Below are 19,949 nucleotides of genomic sequence, written 5' to 3' on the forward strand. Positions count from 1 at the left end.
ATTGACATCAACATAGACAGATCAAACAAATAAAATCAGATGATACTGGAGTTACTCAGCAACACCAAAATGTGCAAATGATACAGCCTGGTCTGACTCACTACATGTACCTCAAGATGGAGCTCCTGGATGACCAATACCTTCATTTCCAAGCATAACCACTCCTTTTATTGATGCTCCCTCTGGGAGAGGGACAGAGTTCACTTAAACAGGTGGTCTGATGTAATTGCTTTGTATGGGATCTTGCTGTGTGCACCGAGTGCTGACACAAATTCTCCAGACTCCTTTCGGACGGCCTCAAGACATGACCTGAATACATTTAGGTATTATCGAAACAAAAATTGAGAGGATAACGGGGGTGGGGAAGTGGGACACTGCTGGCTGTTGTGGTTGGTACTGAGCTGGATTGGCCCATCCCAGTTTAGGAGGTGGTCATTTCCCTCACCTTCTCTTTTAGCGACATCCTAAAATTTGGTTAGTGGGATCAAAAGGCAAACTGATCTGATTGATGACGCCTGACACCATGCCAGAATTGGAGGGAGTTAAATAGCCCCCTCAAAATCCTGCCAATGATATCAAATGTTTCGAAACACCTTGCAGACACAATTCATAGATGGTCCAGTCCCACCAGTGCCTTCATTTGCAAGTGATGGACTCTGTCTCCAATGGTTCATTGACTCTGGGTTGGGTCAACTCATGGACAATGATTCAAAGTTTTGGGCTCTTTTGCCCCGTTGCTTGAAATCCTCAGCCTTTCAAGTGGATAAACCTGGGGTGGAGGGTCCCAGTGTTCTTGACTATAAAGGAGGGTTATGTTGCGGAAGGAGGAGATAGGGGAATGGAGAGAGATCTCTCTGTCAAGGCAGGGCCTGGCCCTGCCACCTTGCTTTTACGGTCTACCCAAACAGAGACGCACACACATATATAGAGACCACAAGCAGACAGAGATCCCAGGCAAACAGACACACACACAGATCACAGACAGTCACAGAGATACACACACAGAGACCACAGTTAGTCACTGAGAAATCACAGGCAGGCGGAGACACAGAGAGATTACAGGCAGACAGACACACACACATACACATGGAGATCACAGGCAGTCACAGAGACACACGCACAGAGGCCACAGGCAAACATAGTCACATAGAGACCACAGGCAGACGCAGAGACACATGTAGGGAGATCACAGACACGTAGAGACCACATGCAGACAGAGACACACACAACCACACAGAGACCCACTTGCTGTGTGTGTGTGTGATTTCCATCCTCCTGGTATCTTTGCAAAGCACCACGTGGGCTCCAATTTTTTTTCTCTGATATTTTTAAGTCTGATTTATTTAGAGGCGGTGCTTAAAGCAAAGGAGCGTCGTAAGCGACACTTTGAGTCGGGACTCGCTAGCTTTTGTCTCTCGGTGCGGGAGCAGTTGAGTTGTTTGGAGGCAGAGTTGGTGTGTATTTCTGTGAAATAGGCAGAGGCAGAGGCAGGGGAGAGGGGAGGGTGGGGGGAGTGTGGAGCACAAATCTCTCTCTCAGCACGCATCTCTGGGTGTATTTTCGGCTCTGTGTGGGAGGGAGGGAAGAGGGAGAGGCAAGGGCGGGTGGGAGGGGAGGTGGGAAGTTGGAAGGGGGGGGGGGGGTTTGGTTTAGAGAGATCATGAACAAGTTGTACATTGGCAATCTGAGTTCCAGTGTCACCGCCGCCGACCTCCAGCAACTCTGCGAGCAGAGGGAGCTCTGCATCGGGCAAGTCCTCCTCAAATCCGGCTATGGCTTCGTGGATTGCCCCGACGAGAACGCGGCGATCAGAATTATCGAGACCTTATCCGGTGAGTGCTGTTGGATCTTCCCGTGCAACTGAAGGGAGAGCGGAGAGCAGAGAGAGAGAGAGAGGGGAGGGCTGGACCGTTGCCTCTGGAGTTCACCCGATCTCCCCCTAAAAGTGGGCTAAGGTGTGCAGAGGCACCCACCAGTGGATATCCAGCAGGTCATCTGCCCAACTTTTGCCTTCCTGTTATTTCTTTTTCTGGCTGCCTGGATCCTTGGGACACAGGATTGAAGTTTCCCTGTTCCTTTCTCTCTAGCCCCAACCCCCCCCCCCGGGCGTCTTTATGCTCAACACTTTCGGACCTTCAAAGGTGGGAGAGAACTCAACATGCAACTTCCACAGACATCAAAAAAAGGCAGCTGCTCCGATTCAGAGGAAGATCCCTTGTTGGGGAGTGAGGGAAGAGGATGTTTTGGAGTAAAAGTTGGTGTGAGGGGAGGGGGATATTTATGGTGATCTATTATGCACCCCTCCCTGCCAAATGTAAAAATAGAGAGAGAGATGAAACATAAGTTAGTTTACTTGTTGATTGATTGAGGGGAGGGATATTTGAGGAGGTCTGTCACTTCTGTCTACAGAGGGACAGTTATCCCTCCTGTCCCTGTCTCTCTGCTTCTGGTCTCTCACTGTTAGGTATTTGAACAAGTGAGGGAGTGATGTGTGAGGGTTATTTGAAATGGCCTGTTTCCCCTTCCTTGTTTTTCTCTCTTCCTCCCCCTCTCTGATTTCTCTCTCTTCCTCCTCTCTCTGTGTTTATGAGGGAAGGGAGAAGGGGTGAGAGTGAGGAGGGATATATGATTTAGCTTTTTATAACCGCCTGCACCCAACACAAGCTCATAACAAGGACAGCCCAGCACAGCCCCCACTTCTCTCTCTGTCTTTCTCCCTGTCTAAGTGTTTGTGAAGGTGTGTGTGGCGGAGGGCCTGAGGAGGAGTATTTGAGGTGGTTTATTGCCCCTGTAAGCACATACACAGGAAGACCCCATCCCAACCCCTTGCTCCTCTCTTACCCTCCCTGTGTGTTTATTAGGGTGTGTTTGTAGAGACTGGTGTCTGAGAGGGGGTATTTGAGTTGGATTATTAGTCCCCCGCTCCCTCTCTCTCACAAACAGAGGGAGAGCCCAACCCAACCCAACACCCCCCCACCCACTTTCTTTCTCGCTCTCTCTGGGTGTCCGTGGGGTATTTTTCCTGGATTTTTTCCTTTTGATTTTATTGATGGGAGCCGGGCGGGTCTGAACCCCAGGGGACACCGGGGTCCCCCTCCCCAGGGGGGCAGCCCGCTTTTTACGAGGTGTCCCGGCCGGGGGTGCCCGGGGTCCGGAATGAGAACGGAGGGAAGGAGGAGAGGGGGAGCGGAGAGAGCGAGAGAGAATATATATATATATGTGTGAGTGAGAGAGAGGAAGGGGGAGCTGGAAAGGAAGAGTGGAGGGAACCCTTATCCTGAATACCCCTCACCCTAGTTGGGGGGGGTGGTGAGAGACTCCATCCCCTTTACCCCCAGGGGGTAAAGAAGGACGAAGGGCTCTCCCTCTATAACACACTGTGGTATATTGAGACTCCCATCCCCCTCTCCCCAGCCCGTCCTTCACCACCCCACCCCAAACCATCACTTCCACAATAAAACAACCTTTTTATTTTAATAATATTTCAATTCAGAAAAGCGGGCTGCTCTCAAGAGCATGGCGCCCCCGTCCTTCATTTTGTTAATCAAGAGTATTCAGATCTATTCAGATCTCTCTTTTCATTTTCTCTCTTCTGTCCTCCATTCCCCTCCCCCCTTCTATTTCTTTCTTCTGTCTGGCATCTGGGTTTCTTCTTCCTTCTGTGCCTTTTTGTCCCCCACCCCCTCCATTTGCACCCTCTCCTTTTTTCAACAGGCCAGTTGCATTTCCACAAATGCCTCCCTCCTTGGACTGCTTTCACTTTCAAGCCCCTTCAGATGGAGGGGGAATTTTTTAAAATCTGGATGGATAAAGGGAGGGATATTTTATTTTTATTGTTTTAATGTTTCCCCCCAACCCCTAACATATTTAGTTCAGGAGCAGAAGGTTTTAGGGGGAGGGGAGCAGTAACTTGTTACAGTGGGATTGGCAACATTCAGCTGTTACATTGAGGCTCCCACATTTGGAACTCACTGTCTCACCACTAACTTGCCCTTCTTTCAAATAAAATTCAATTTACACTAATTTTTATTTCTTTGATTTTCAACTTCAGGCAAAGTGGAACTTCATGGCAAGGTGATCGAAGTTGACTATTCTGTCCCTAAAAAGCAGAGGTTAGCCATTATGTTGAATCACTTCTTTCTAAATGTTTGACTCTGCTTCTGTCGTGTTGAGTGTGTTTGCCATCTCCTTCCCTCGTCCCATGTGTGGACCGCGTAACTGTGCAGATATTCCTTAAGACATTGGATTGTTTTGACTATTTATTGCCTGCCTAAGTTCCCAATAGATTTGAAATAAACCTGTGTCTAGTTTGTAATAAGTGGCACCATGTATGTTGGTGGTAATATTGCAATAGTGAAATATTAATTTGCAGTAAATGGGGCCATGTATGTTCTGACTACTAATATTACAATAGTGAAACCCTTTATCACTTGTTTTAAAACCGATGTGAATTAAAATTTCAAAATTAAATCATATTTTGGCATCTGAAAAGAAAATACGCACCTTTTTTATAAATATTGACAATCAGTTAGGCTTTCATTTTTGGAGTTCCCTTTTGTGCAATTTTCTGAAAACCCTCTTCTTTCTAAGAGCAGTAACTTTGAAGCTAACTTCATGTGTCTTGTTAATTTAAGATTTGTTTTTATCAAAAATGTTCAGTGATTTGGCGTCAATGAAATCACCAAAATTACGTATTGCGTATTTCTAACTGCACATTAGAAAGACACTTCCCCTAGTTTCTTTCCTTAATTCCTCAACCTTCAAAAGCAAGCCTCATTTATTCTATTTTCCCGTCACTGCAATCTCCATTTTTCAACAGCAGATCAAAATAAAAGTGCAAATAATGTGAAGGAAAGATTGAAGCTCCATTTAAATCAGAAAGCTTGTCATTTACTTAATACTTCGTGTAGCATATGGTACTTTGAACTTGTTAAGTTTGGAACAAAAAAGTAAGTTGTTGTAAGTCTGTGATGTAGGTGCACAATCCCTGATTTTTTTTCCTTTGTGAAGAATTTGCATACTGCTCTAGAGAATGCATCCATACTTAACTAAATATAACATTAATATAGAAAAGACAGAATGTATCAGAACATACATACCAAAAGAAAACAAGCATGTTAGGTCAAACAACAGGGATAAGGGAAGCTGTGTTGCCTGTCTGTTGGAGGAGGGAGCTTTTTTGCATTATTTTGTAAACAATGTCAAACGGAAATGCTGTTATCATAGTTTGAAAAAGATATATTTTTAAAACACAGATGGTTGTTGGTGCAGGCAGCCATGTTTACAGTCTACTCTTGACAAGTTGTTTGTTGCTATTTAGGGGCAGTGTTCTGAGGGTGTCAATTTGTGTGTGTATGTGTGTTTTCTACCATGTGTTGTTATTCTAATTGAAACGCGGCAGATGGATTTTTGAAGAGTTGAACACCGGCTTTTAAAACGAGTGTAGTAGAACACATCTTGAGTGCATTGTTTGTATGTGTGTATCAGCCTTTGAGGCACATCTGAATAAATTGCTGTTCCTAGGTTGTTGCTAATTGTGGGAGAGGGGTTCAGTTCTGTCTGTTACAGTAGTTGAACCAACTCCATTTTCCTAACCTCATCTTTGAATTGTATTTTAATCTGTACATGCACCCTCTCCTGCCTTGTGTATTTCTGAAGAAGAGTGGAAGATGGGGGTCGAATGTTCTCCAGTGTGGATATTTTTCTCTGTTTGCACGAGTTAGGTTTAATTGTGTCCTAGCACATTCAGCTTTTTAAAATTAACCCTGTTTGGGATTGCCAGTCATCCCAAATAGTGGGAACGCAAGAGTGAATTTTACCCCAGAGTACTGCGTGTATCAGGGGTGAAGTGTGAATTATTGCTGATCCATGCTTGTCTTTTGAATTAGTGGGAGCAGGGGACTGGGGAGCACCAAGTGAATTCAATTCTAAATAATAAAACACATTTTTTGTGCTGCAGAGCCCTTTCTCGTTTCTGTAAAAGCAGCTGCTGAACTTACTCAGCTGCAGACTGTTATGAACTTTAAAGCGTCAGTAACCCCCTCTCCAGGAGGGGAGGTGTGGCACTCCACACTGACAATTTTTAAAAAATATGCTTTCCAGCAGAACAGGAGCCGCGAGTTGTGGTCATCTGTCACCTGAGAAAGTGAAAACACAGCAGATGTGTCAGACAAAAATGGAGGTAACGCACAGTGTGTAATGAGCTTCTGCTGTACACACACGGAATATTAGTCATTGTAATGGATGTGTCAATAAAGTGGGCCAACTCCATGCTGAAAGTCTACGAAGGCAATATAAAGTGTCTTTTTGAAAATAAACACTAACAATGAAGTTTGAAAGTCCTTAGACTACTGTCCATTTGTGCAGTTGTCGAAATTTACCTTTTTTTGCAGAGGGAAATTGTTAAAAAAAAAAATTAGCAATGCAGTGAAAATGTCCAAGCTGCTTGTCTTCAATTATAGAAAAATGAAGTTTTCTTGCTTTTTGTTTTCAGAAAGTATGTGTGGCTGTTCTGCTGCACTGTAAAACTAGACCAAGACAGGCACTAATCTTAATGAGTGGACCAAGTTTCACTTTCTCGTGGGCACTGTGAGCTACAATAGATGTGGGGTACTTTATCCCTCCATATACCTGTTTATCTGTTTCATAGTGGAAGGGAGCATTTGCTATTACTAGGGTGCTCTGTTTGAAATCTGATGTTTGTATTCAGTGCTGTTGCTGCAGAGGCTCGGTTGTTGTTAGAGACTTGTAACATTTGTGCAATAGACTTTATTTTACATGATAGTGACCTGACCGAAACAGAAAGAGTCATTCAATGGATTGTGACAGAAAAGGTTCAGTGTTGCAATGGAGAACATAAATTTAGGTGCAAACCCTTCCTGCTAAAGTTTTAAACATATTCAACGTTAAAAGATGAAAAGAGTCAAAGAATACAGGATAATGCAATAATGGTGATAGACTTCCAGAGGAGAGTGAGTTTGGATTTAGTGTGTAGAGTGTAATTGATTTGCTGGTGCAGTTCCCTTTGCAAGATCACAGGGAAAAGAAATGAGTAAAGATATGGTCTCTCTTTTCTCTTAGGTTGCGTATTGGAATGGTTTTGAGATTCTGTGGCTTTCTCTTAACTGAACAAACTATTTCAAGCCTCCACCATTATGAACTGTTGTATCACACTGTAAGATTTCAATATGCATTGTCTGAGAGAAAATTCAGCAAAAATTTAAATCCCTTTCAGAAAGTTATTACCTTCTTTTAAACCCTAATGGAAGCTGATGAGAACAGACTGTGTGCTCCAGTGAGGTATGCTTAGGGTATTGTTTTTAAAAAAAGGACCTTTCTTGATCTGAGTTTCAGTTTCTAAGAGAGTCTAGGAAGTTGTTTTCCTCTGGCTGTGATGACACATTAAGGTGGTCATACTGCAGTCCTGAGAAGCCTTTATCTTGCTGCAGTTTGTTAAGAAGTCAAATCGAAAGGGTACAAACATGTCACAAGTTGTCCAGTTACCAAGAAAAGGTTATAGAGGCATCAAAACTATATCTGTTCCATGATACTGCAGATTTTGCATTATTCGATTTTCCTTTCCAAACTCTAGTGAACGACCAGTCGAGATGCAGTTGATTAGTGGAGAATAAATGGCAGATTTATTTGCATTTTCTGTTTTCTTTGATTTCATTTGTCCCAATGTCTCAGTTTCTTTCTTATGTTCAATGCCCAACATTGACAAGCAGCTAATGTTTAGAAGTGGTTGATGTGGAAAATTTTCCAGGTCTGTGGGGTAAAGCAGGAGAGTGGGATTAGTGAGGATAGATTTCTCAATGAGCCAGTGGTGATAAAGTGGGCTGAATGGCCTTCCTCTGCGCTGTACAGTATGGGTGCACAGCTCAGTCCATAACTCATCCTGGTTGTCCCAACAAGGAAGGTGCATATTTACCAGTCAAATACTATGTCTGTTCTTTTTTAATTAAACAATGTCAACCGATTTTGAGTTTCGAGTGTAGCCTTTTTGAGGGAAAGAAAATAGCACCTCTATTTTTTAAAACAATTAATTTTTGGTGCTCTACTTTGGAGCAAGGAAAACACCTGATTGTACAAGCACAAACTTTGTCCCTTCAAACTTGGAACTGTATTTGGTGAAGCTGTTTAAATTTCTACTAGTACTGTTTCCAAACGTTACATGCTGCGGATCTGTTGGAGTAGTTAAGAGGATGGCGCAATGAGAGTATAGGGAGCTGAGCATGTCCTCAGCCATGATTTTGTTTGTGTGATTGTGGGCTGGTATAAGTAAGATAAAGACCTCTGGCATCTGTGTGCAAATTCACCATGTTAGTAATCTGTTCGTTAGAATAGTGCTGATGCTGTTTTGGATCAGTCTGAACAGTAATGCTCAGAATTGTTGTGGCTGAGAGTCGGGAAGCAAATCTGTTGGGAATGAACGTTGAACTGCCTTGTTTGCCATCAGTTTACCTTTGATTTAATTTTATTGCCTGTCCTCTCCTGTAGCTCCTGTAGATCTGCAGTTGATTGAGCCAGTGAGGACCAATGCTCATGGTTCAAACTTACCTGCAATTTTCAGCAAACACTTCATTCTACTCTCCCTCTGACCACTTTGATAAAATTTAGTTTATTATTCATACCTTACCCCTCCCTTAAAATAAACCACTGTAAAGTTGGGGTTGTCAGTTTGATGTTGAATTTCAACAAAAAAAATGCTTAACAGAAAGGAGAAAAAAAATTTGATATTGAGCCAGTCTGTAGGGATAGCTTGTCGCTCTTAATATTGAATATATTAAACTTTTTGCCAGATAATTAAGCAGCTATCAGTCAGGGACTACATCAGCCACAAGAGAAAATTATTTCCTAGATCATAAACATGTAGTTACTGCTTTCCTTTTAAGCGTGTGAATTATTTGCTGTTGGCTGTGAGCTGCACAGAGTAAACAATCGGATTTATGCAAGGGGGATGATGACTTTGACTCATATTTTCTGCTGTCTAGACAGCACTGTCACTTGTGTTGAGTGAGTAAGTTTGTAGCACATGTCTCTCCTAAACGCTGGAGAAAGTTTGCAAGGTTGCACTGAGCCCTTCAGTCACAGATGTCCTCCTCGTGGTACACTTTGTGACAATGCTATTGCAGACATGATTAACAGGAAATAAACTCGACCCCCACAATCATTTGGAGACTCAACCTGAAGGGAAGAATGCCCTGGAAGCATGCAGAATAAGGAGGGGGCAGGATGAGTGCAGGAATCATGCACCTCAGTTCTGTTGAACGCAAGTAACACATCAATTTCTCATTTTGCACCTGTTCTACACTTACAGAAAAAAGATCAATTTTTCATTTGATTCCCAGCATTTGCTTTTTGGTGAAAAAAAATTATATCCACCATTATTTTTCCCCTTTTCACTCCTTACTGCTAATTTTGTGATAGTGTATTTGTCAAGATAAAAGTTTGTCTTAGGGCTGTGTCCATTCAGAACTCGCTTCAATCATTTTCAAGGCAAGTTTCTTTTAATGTATTTATTCTTTACACAAAACTCAGCCAATGTACAACATTAAATCAGGTCAACATTTGTTAATATGCATGAAACAAATATATAAATATCTACATGTACAAATATAAACAGCAAATGCATGTAAATTCAAACAAAGTATTAGTTAGAATGCCTTTGTCATTGCCTCACCTGTACAGGCTCGAGTGTGTTCAGGAGGCAGTTGTGTGGTATGGCAGGGATAGTGGTAAATCTTGTTGGCTTTCACCTGGAAGCTGAGATTATTTGTAAATGTGGGCATTAATGGTCGCTGCTTTGGCATCGCTGGTTCAGCTGGTGAAAGCCGTTACATTTTATGGATTGATTCATGGCAAAATTTCAGCGAGTGGTTTCCATTATTGACAGCCTTTTGACTTTTTTTGTTTTAAGAAAGGATTTCTTTTGTGGTCTAAAATTATTGATTTGTTTCCTTGTTCATAAAAGCAAGTTTGGAAAATATTTGAGCGAGCACTGAATTAATTGAGGCGAAGTGTTTATTTCATCTGTTGAATTTAAAATACCGTTGTTTATGTCTGCTGTACTTCCACTAGTTCTTCAAATAAAATGGAGGTAATAGCTTTTAAAAGTATTTTCCCCCAAGTTTTTTAGTTTGCTCTTAAGTGTTGACGCTGACTGGAAACCGAGAAACAATTTGAGTTTCGTCAACAAGAGAAAGTTAAATGTGTCAGAAGAAATTCTGCAGCAAACTGTAATTCTCAAAATGACTCGCTGTAGAATGCACAGTTTAATTACTGGTTGCTTTGAGATTGTGTTCTGACAGTTATATGTATTTGGATACAGAAGGTGAAAAAATACTTGCTAATATGAAAGATTTTTGAATATTTTTAAAATTAAGAGGGATATCCTCAAATGGAAACAAGTGACAGTCTTCTTCATTTCATTGTTATTCATCACTTGATTTAATTTTGGCTGAAACAGAACGCTTACTTCTCTGTATACCTGTATAAGTTCAAAAAATTTCAAGTGAAAAGAGAGGCTTGGTTTTATTCATTTGTCACAACACTGCCCACGTATAGAGAAACAAAATCTTCTGATTCAAAGTTCAGTGAATTTTACCCCCGTTATTTAGCAGTCTGTTTTTTGTGATGATACTTCAGGTTTGTGGTGAAATCTCTTGTTTAAACAGACTTTTCGAGCAGCAGACCGTGAATTTTCACCAAAGTACGTCTCCTTTTGAGAGGGTATGTGCAATGGGTCTGCACAAGTTGTAGGATGCAACAATCAGATAGTCATAAATGTGATGTTATGCTCTCTGAAGGCTCCGTTATATTTTCTTTGGTGAATTGTAATAAAACACATGAGTTGTTGAATTGCCAAATTTTACACAATGAAATCGAACTGAGAGCTGATACAGAAACAATTGCTGCACCTTACCTTCAGCACCTCACAGCTGGGCTGGTGAGGAAAGGTAGTATCTGTGTGTGTCGTTCAAGTTATTTTGTAAAATAAGTCAGTGGAAAAGGCTAGCTCAGTCAGGTGTAGTAACTGAATAAGGAACAAGTATTTTTCAAGTTTTGTTTCACTCATAGGACACAGACATTGCTGGCTGGCCAATATTTGCACCTGAGAAGGTGGTGGTGAGCTGCCTTATTGAACCGCTATTGACCCACAGTGTCTTTAGGGAGGGAATCTCAGGATTTTGACTCGGTGACAGTGAAGGAATGGCAACATATTTCCGTGTCAGGAAGGCGAATGACTGGAGGGGAACCTACAAGGGATGGTGTTCCCATTTATCTGCTGCCCTTGTCCTTCTAGATGGAAGTGATCTTGGATTTGGAAGTTGCAGTATAAGGATCTCTGGTGGATTTCTGAAGTGCAAATAAGAGGCTTTTAGAATTTAACTTCTCCAAAAGTGCCTTGTTGGGTGGGGTGGGATGGGGTGCAGTAGGGGATAACCCACCTCTTCTAGTCCTGTACAACAGGTACTTCCTGGACAGAGCAGCAAATCTTGTTAGACAGAATGCCAGTGTTACGAAGAGCAGCAGACGGTATTGTCACATGGTGAATAGGGGACTGACGGAGGTTGTTGGGGGAGAGAGAATTTCACAAGATGTAACAACTGCAGGATGAGGTCCATGAAATGGAAGTAATGCAGAAGGAGTAAAATTGTAATGTTTACAGCTGAACTGAAGGAAAGCAGATTGCATAACATCAGACTACCCACATTGAAAGAAGATTTCAACCTATATGCAAGAGGGGCCAGTGCAGATTGAGAAACAGTTGTCACAGTGTAACACGAGTGTTTCAAGGGATATTCAATGTCTAACAACACTGGGGTACTGTACTGGTGAGAGTACATCTGTCTCTGTATAATACTGGTGTGATTTACTGGTGGGGAGTGAGATGACACTGTATAATAGGGGGATACAGGACTAATGGGGACAGATCTGTCAGTCTGTTACACTAGGGTACAGTACTGGTAAGGACAAGTCTATCCCTGTTTAACAGTGAGGTAGAATAAAGGTGCAGACAAGTCAGTCAGTGTAAAACTCGGGTAGAGTGCTGGTGGGGTCAGGTCTGTCTCAGCATAACCTTGAGATATATAGTATTAGTGTGGATAGGGCTGTCATGTAACATTGGGATGCAGCACTGGAGAAGAGAGGTTTCACTGTAAAGCAGTAGGGAATGTTACTGGTGGGGATAGACTTGACATGGTTGGGTGCAGTGCTGGTGACCTGGTTGGGTAGAGTGCTGGTGGGGACAGATAAATCACAGTATATCACTGTATAGTACACCAGCAGTACAGTAATGCTGGGGATTCATCTGTCACTCTACAACAGAGTGCTGTTGGGGATAGGTCTGTCTCTGTATAATACCGAAATACTGCACTGGTGGAGACAGACTGGTACAGTCTTTGTATGGCAATGGAGTATAGTATTGATATCTGTCTCATTATAACACTGGGGTACAGTATTGGTGGAGACAGGTCAGTCACTGTATCACAGTGGGGCGCAAGAATGATGACAATAAGTCGAGCTCTGGTTAATACTGGTGTGAATTACTGATGGGGACTTTTTTTTACTGTATAAGACTAGGATATGGTGCTGTTCAGGACAGGTGTGACAGTGTATAACGCTGGGGTACTGTACTTGTGACAACAATTCTGTCCTTGTATAACAAAGGTGCAGTTTACTAGTGGGGAACCAGCTGTCACTGTATGATCTTAGCGTACAACTCTCATGAGTACACATCTATAACAGTGGCTTACAGTGCCGGTCGTGGCAGTTTTGACACAGTATAACAGTTCGGTATAGTACTAGTGAGGATGGCCTATCATTGCATAATACTGGAGTGCAGTACTGGTGGGACAAATAAATCTTGGTATAACACAATGGTATATTACTGCTGGGGTTACATCTGTCACCGTACAGCAGAGTGCTGTTGGTGACAGGCCTGTCGCTGTATAAATACTGAGGTACATACTATGGGGATAAGTCTGTTTCTGTATAATACTAGTGTGATTTACTGGTGGGGAGAAAGTTGCTACTGTATCATAAGGGGATACAGGACTTGTGGGGACAGAATCTGTCAGTGTATAATGCTAGGGTGAAGTACTAATGCTAGTGGGAGCAAATCAGTACACCAGTAATGTAGAATGCTGGTGGGGACAGATGTGCAAATGTATGGCATTGGGGCACTGTAGTGGTTGGGACAAGACTGTCAGTGTACAACACTGAGGTACAGTACAGATGGGGACAGGTATGTCCTTGCATAACAGGGCGCTACGGTACTGGTGGGGACATGTGGGGACAGTTTTATCACGTAACTATCGTCTGGTATTAGTGAAGGTGGATCTGTCTCTGTGTAACACTGGCTCAGAGATGTCTGCTATTGTATAACATTGGATACACTACTGGTGGGGTTACATCTGTCATTGTATAATACTGGGTTAGAGTATCAATCATAGCTATTCTGTTACTGTATAGCACTGGGGTATTTTGCTGTTGGATCAGGTCTGTCACTATAACACTAGGATGCAGTACTAGTGAGGACAGTTCTTTCACAGTACAATACTATGGTAAAAATACTGTTAATGTCAGGTCTGTCACTATGTAATACTGTGGTACTGTACTGGTGGCAACAAGTCTGTCCCTGTATAAAAAAAGGTGTGGTTTACAGGTTCGGCGTTGTCGCAATCTTGGGTTACAATACTGGTGAAATAGATCTGTAACAGTGGTTTACAGTGCTGATGATGGCAGGTTTGTCACTGTATAACGGGGTACAGTACTGGTGAGGATAAGATTATCATTGTACAACACTAGGGTACAGTACTGATGGAGACAGGACTGTATATATAGTAGTGAGGTACTGTACTGTTGCAGACAGATGCGTCTTTGTGTAGTACTGGGATATGCTAGTAGAGACTGGTCTGTCTTTCTACAACACTGGGCTACAATACTGGTGGACGCCGTTCTGTTAATTGTATAACACTGCAGTGCAGTAATGGTGGGGAGAGATAAATCATTGTATGATGTTAGGGTATGGTCCTGCTGGGGGGACACAAGTCACTGTACAGCACAGTACCGTTGGGGACAGGTCTGTCTCTGCAAAACATTGAGGTGCTGGTGGAGACATGTGCATCTTTGTGTATTGCTGAGATACTGTATTGATAGAGACAGGTCTGTCACTATACATCAATGGGCTATATTACTGGTGGGGACTGCTCTGACCATGTATAATATTGAGGTATAATAGTGGTGACGACCAGCATATCCCAGTACTACACAAATACGCATCTGTCTCTACGTTACACTGGGCTACAGTACTGGTGTTAACTCTGGTTTCTCTCCATATATGCTGCCAGACCAGCTAAGTTTTTCCAGCAATTTTTGTTTTTTGCTGTAGTATTGGTAGAGGCCGGTCTGTCTCTGTATGACACATCAGTTCATTATTGGTGGAGACAGGTCTTTCACAGTAAGTCATTGAGATATAGTGTGAGTGGTGACTGGTTTGTCACTTTATAACACAGAGGTATCATACAGGCATGGAGAGGTCTGTCGCTGACACTGGGGTACAGTACTGGTGGAGAAAGACCTGTCACTGTATAAGAATGGGGTAGGGTACTGGTGGGGACAGGTCTCTTTAACTCTGGGGTACTTTAGTTGTGGTGACAGCTTTGAAGGAGTGTAACACTAGGGTGCAGTACTACTGGGGACAGATAAATCTCAATATAAAACAAGTACACAGTACTGCTGGGGACACATCTATCACTGTACAACAGAGTGCTGTTGGGGACAGGTTGGTCTCCCTATAATAATGAGATGGTGGGGGTATCTCAGCACCGGGGTATTGTGCCGGTGGAGACAGATTTGTCATTCCATGACCATGGGGAACAATCATGATGCAGACAGGTCTCACACTGAATAACACTGGGGTGCTGTACTGGTAGAGCCAGGTGTGTCAGTGTATAGCACAGGTACACAGCACTGGTGGGGACAGGTCTGTCTCCGTACACTAGTAGGGTAGAGTTCTGGTGGGGAAAGGTCAGTAAATGTATGACACTGGGGTACTGTAGTCGTTGGGAAAGGTCTGTCGATGTATAACACTAGGGCTCAGCACAGATGGGGCAGGTGTATTCCAGTGTAACACCTTGGTACAGTAATGGTCGACATAGGTCTACCACATAATCATGGGATATAGTACTGATTGGGATGGATCTGACACTGCTTAACGCTGGATTGAATGCTGGTTTGGACATTTGTTATTGTATAATATTGAGTGCACTACTGATGGAGTTACATTTAACTGTGTATAATATGGGAGTAGAGTACGGGTCATGGCTGTTCTGTTACTGTATATTACTGGAATACTTTGCTATTGGATTTGGCCTGTCACTGTCTAACACTGGGATACAATACCAGAGGGGACAGATCTGTCACTGTATAATGCTGGATTGCAATAAAGGTGAGGACAGATCTGTATTTGTCACTGTAGAACACTGGGTTACACTACTGTTGGAGATGGGTCTGGCACTGGATGACCCGGGAGAACAGTATGTCTGTCACTGTATAACACCAGGGTGCACTAATGGTGAGGACAGGTCTGTCACTGCATAACACTGGGGCAGAATACTGTCTGGGACAGGTCTCTTACTGTATAACAGTGGGGTATAGTACTGCTGGGGACAGATAAATCTCTGTATAACATCAAGGTACGGTATTGCTTAGAACACATCTGTCACTGTACAACAGAGTACCATTCTGTCTCTGTAGAATTCTGACATGGTGTACTGGCGGAAGCATGTCTGTCTTTGTATAGCGCTGGAATATTGTACTGGTAGAAACAGGTCTTCTACTGTATAGCACTGAGCTGAGGTATTGGCAGGAACAGGTCTGTCTCTGGTTAACATTAGAGGATAGTACTGGTGGGTACAGGATTGTAATGACAGTACAGAGCACAGATCACTGTAACACTGGAGTACAGTACTATTGTTGACAGGTCTGTTACTGAATATCATTGGGGTACAGTATTGGTGAAGTCAGGTCGGTCACTGTATAATACAGGGTTATCGTACAGATGGTGACAAGTTTGTCACAGTATGACACTGGTGTGCAGTACTGCTGGTCACTGGTCTGTCACTATATAACACTTGATGACAGTACTGGTGAGCACAGGTCTGTATCTGTATTACAGTGGTGTACAGTAATGGTGGGTACAAGTCTGTTGCTGTATAACACTGGGATACAATCATGTATACAGGTCTTTCACTGTATCACTGGAATACACTACTGCTATAGACAAGTTTGTCACTGTATAACACGAAGGTACAGTACTGTTGCAGACAAGTACGTGACTGTTTTAAAAACTGAAAGAACTGCAGATGCTGTAGATCAGGAACAAAAACAGAAGTTGCTGAAAAAGCTCAGCAGGTCTGGCAGCCACTGTGAAGAAAATCAGAGTTAATGTTTCGGGTCCAGTGACCCTTCCTCAGAACTGATGGTAGCTGGGAAAACATTGGTTTATATGCAGAAAATAGGGAGTGGAATGGGGTGCAGAGTAGATGATAGGATAGAACCTGAAGAGAGAGAAGAGCACTGAGACCCTTTCCCTGTAATCGAACATTTCCTATGTCTAATCCACCTAAGTCACACACCCTTGGACGCTGTCAGCAAGTTAGCATGAACAATCCACCTATCCTGCACATCTTTGGACTGTGGTAGGAAACCAGGACACCTGGAGGAAACCCACGTGGACACTGTGAGAATGTGCAGGCTCCACACAGACAGTTGCCTGAGGGTGGAATTGAACCCTGGTCCCTGGTACTGTGAGGCAGCAGTGCTAACATCTGAGCCACTGTGCTGCCCCACGGGCAGCAAATGTAGTAGACTAGATTGTGGGAGGTGCAGGTGAAGTGTTGCTTCACTTGGTAGGTATGCTTGGACCCTTGGATACTGGGGAGGGAGGTGGTGAGTGGGCAGGTGCTGCATCTTTGCCAGTTTCAGGGGAAGGTGCTGTGGGGCTTGTTGAGGGCAAAGGAAGATCGGACCAGGGTGTCCCAGTAGGAATGGTCCCCGTGGAAGGCGGACAAGGGAGAGGAGGGGACTATGTGTCTGATGGTGGCATCTCGCTGAAGGTGGTGGAAATGGTTTCTGATTATCTTCTGGATGTGGATGCGAGTGGGACAGTACCCTATTGCTGTTGCGTGAGGGAAGAGACAGGGTGAGGGATGAAGTCCGGGAGATGGGTCAGACCCAGTTGAGGGCCCCATCAACAATGGTGCCAGGGAATCCTCGGTTGAGGAAGAAGTTGGACATTTGGAGGCTCCCTTGTCAAAGTTGGCCTCATCTGAACATATGTGATGGAGACGGAGGAACTGAGAGAGTTGGATGGTGTCTTCACAGGAAGCAGGGTGCGAGGACGTGTAGTCCAGGTAGCTGTGGGAGTTGATGGATTTATAGTGGATATTAGTGGCCAGTCTATCCCCAGAAGTGGAACCAGAGATGTCTTGGAAGGGAAGGGAAAAACCAGAGATAAACCTTGGTGAAAGTGAAGGCAGTGTGGAAATTGGAAGAGAAATCGATGAAGTTTTCCAATTCCAGACAAGAGAGGAAAGCAGCACCGATGATGTCATTGATATATCGGAGAAAGAGTTGTGGGTGTTTGACACTGGTCTGCAGTACTGCTAGTGACAGGTCTGAGACTGTACAACACTGTGAAATGGTCCTGGTGGGGACAGGTCTGTCACTGTGTTACACTGGGGTACAGCACTGGTGACTGGATTGTCACTGTACAACACTGGGGTGCAGTAATGTTGGGGACAGGTCTGAAAGTTCCAATAGTGCAGAATGGCGCTGGTGAGGACAGCTCTGTGACTGTGTCACTGGCATACACTAATGGTGTAGACAGGTTTGTCTCTGTACAACATATAGCCTTGGGGACAGGTCTGTCACTGTTTGACCCTGGGATACAGCCCTTGTGGGAAGAGGTCTGTCACTGTATAATACTGGATTACAGTACTGGTGGGGACCCATCTAAGATTGTTGGGGTGCAGTACTGATGTGCTCAGGTCTGTCACTGATAAACTGTATAACTGTGCTTGTTGGCAGAGGCGATACTGAAAACCCTTGCTTGCTTTTTGTTCATCTCCTGATTACTCGTTGAAGCTTAAGTCTTGAATGAGCTTGATGGCTTTGCTGAAAGTGTCCTTATTCTGTCTGAGAATCCCATGCTGCCTGTTGAGCATGTGTTTTCCATGTTGGTGGATTTGCTGGTCCACACCATTTGTTTTTACATCTCACACGCATCTCATCACCGTGCGTGAAGTGACATGAACTGCAGCAAGTGGTGAGCTCCAGTGCACGTTCTCTCTGACTGTGACTGTCCCAGTCAGTGAATGTCCCTGTCTTGCCAACCCACAGTGCAGTGTCAACTGGTCTCGTGTCAAGTGTCCTTCTCTAATTGGCTCCATGTCTCGAGCTGTGTGAGGCACATGTTGTTCTCTAGCCTCGATGCCTGGTTTCCACCCCCTGGGAGATCATCATCTCACCAATTGGGGGGCTGTGCCTTCAGTCGCTTGGGCCCCAAAAGCTGGTGTCATCTCCCTGAAGCCATCCAACCTTATTCGCTCCCCCCCCCCCCCCCCCCCACCAACTTCCTTGGAGACACACTTTGCTCAAGGGTTCAAGATAATAAAATGTGAGGCTGGATGAACACAGCAGGCCAAGCAGCATCTCAGGAGCACAAAAGCTGACGTTTCGGGCCGAAACGTCAGCTTTTGTGCTCCTGAGATGCTGCTTGGCCTGCTGTGTTCATCCAGCCTCACATTTTATTATCTTGGATTCTCCAGCATCTGCAGTTCCCATTATCTCTCTTGCTCAAGGGTTCAGTTGTGTTGTCAGCTATTTTTGTGATGTTTTGAATTGTGTGGACATGTGATTGAGGGCAATGCGTTTGGTGGTTCGGCAGATATCAGATTGCATTGTGCGTCTCCAGCACTGGGGCCTGGCTGCTGCTACTCACAGATTGTTCAAATGTGATCTAACCTTCCTGGCCTTCCCTGCACAGCATTGCATGCCACCTGAAGGCTGGGCATTTGCTTCATATCTGCTGCTGCTTCTTCCTCTTGAGGTTCCATGTCATGCCATGGAAAAGGATGATTTGTGCCAGAGTGCCGCAGTAGGGGTTAGATTGATGGTCAGTTGGCCCCTGGGTCTTCTGCTACTTTTCTTGAGACCATCGTGCTGTTTGGCCATGAGTTGGGTTCTCGGGATGTGCTGTGGCTTTTGAGGATGTGGTGTAAATCTGAGGGAGAGAGGGTTGCTTGTGCCACACAGTCAGATGAAAATCAAGAAACTCTTCAAAGGGTTTGAACACATGAGGGCGTGTAGGAACACTTGAGTCTATTTAGTAAGACACCCTCCTCCCCAAATCCATCACTGAGCCTTCCCCTTTTGTTGAGTCAGATCACAGATGATTCATACCCTCGTTCCCTCTATGTTCGGAGTTTAAAACCTTTGTTTATAACAAGAAAAATATACAGGTGCAATGCATTTAAAATAGAAATCTCAACATGGTGTAGACTGAATGGCACACTACCACACTGTAGGGATTTTATGATGCTGGAAGGGGCCCACTGCTGAAGAATACACTGGGACAGGCTCCTGCTGATTAGGGTGCATCTAAAAAAAGGAACAGAATTCGTTGGGACACCAGTCAAGCTCACCAGTGTAATTAAAAGCCCAGTGTTTACAGGGCACCGCAAAAGTTTCTGTAACTCAAAGTGATCTGCTTCGGAACATTGGATTAAAATAGACAGAATCCTATAGTGCTTTAAAACGGGACAGCACTCAAAAGACCTCCATGGCAAGAGCAAAGACCGAAGATTTTAATTTTCACCCTCCCACCTCCCCGACCCCACCCCATGTCCCATAATCTTAGGGATCCAGAGCACGAGGCAGAT

The 19,949-nt window shown here is 43.9% G+C and overlaps 1 protein-coding gene across 9 annotated transcripts in view; it reads left to right on the top strand.

Annotated features, from left to right (window-relative positions):
- The first annotated feature begins 1,648 nt into the window (after positions 1 to 1,648).
- LOC125454194 (insulin-like growth factor 2 mRNA-binding protein 2) overlaps positions 1,649 to 19,949 on the top strand; it is a 292,393-nt gene continuing 274,092 nt past the window's right edge. For all 9 annotated transcript variants that reach the window (XM_048534702.1, XM_048534709.1, XM_048534705.1 and 6 more), the window contains exons 1-2: positions 1,649 to 1,832; positions 4,052 to 4,112. In XM_048534702.1, the coding sequence (XP_048390659.1) occupies positions 1,661 to 1,832; positions 4,052 to 4,112 (233 nt within the window). In that variant the 5' untranslated portion in view covers positions 1,649 to 1,660. The remainder of the gene's footprint in view (positions 1,833 to 4,051; positions 4,113 to 19,949) is intronic.

Source organism: Stegostoma tigrinum, chromosome 7 (assembly GCF_030684315.1).
Source record: "Stegostoma tigrinum isolate sSteTig4 chromosome 7, sSteTig4.hap1, whole genome shotgun sequence".
NCBI classification, from domain to species: domain Eukaryota; kingdom Metazoa; phylum Chordata; class Chondrichthyes; order Orectolobiformes; family Stegostomatidae; genus Stegostoma; species Stegostoma tigrinum.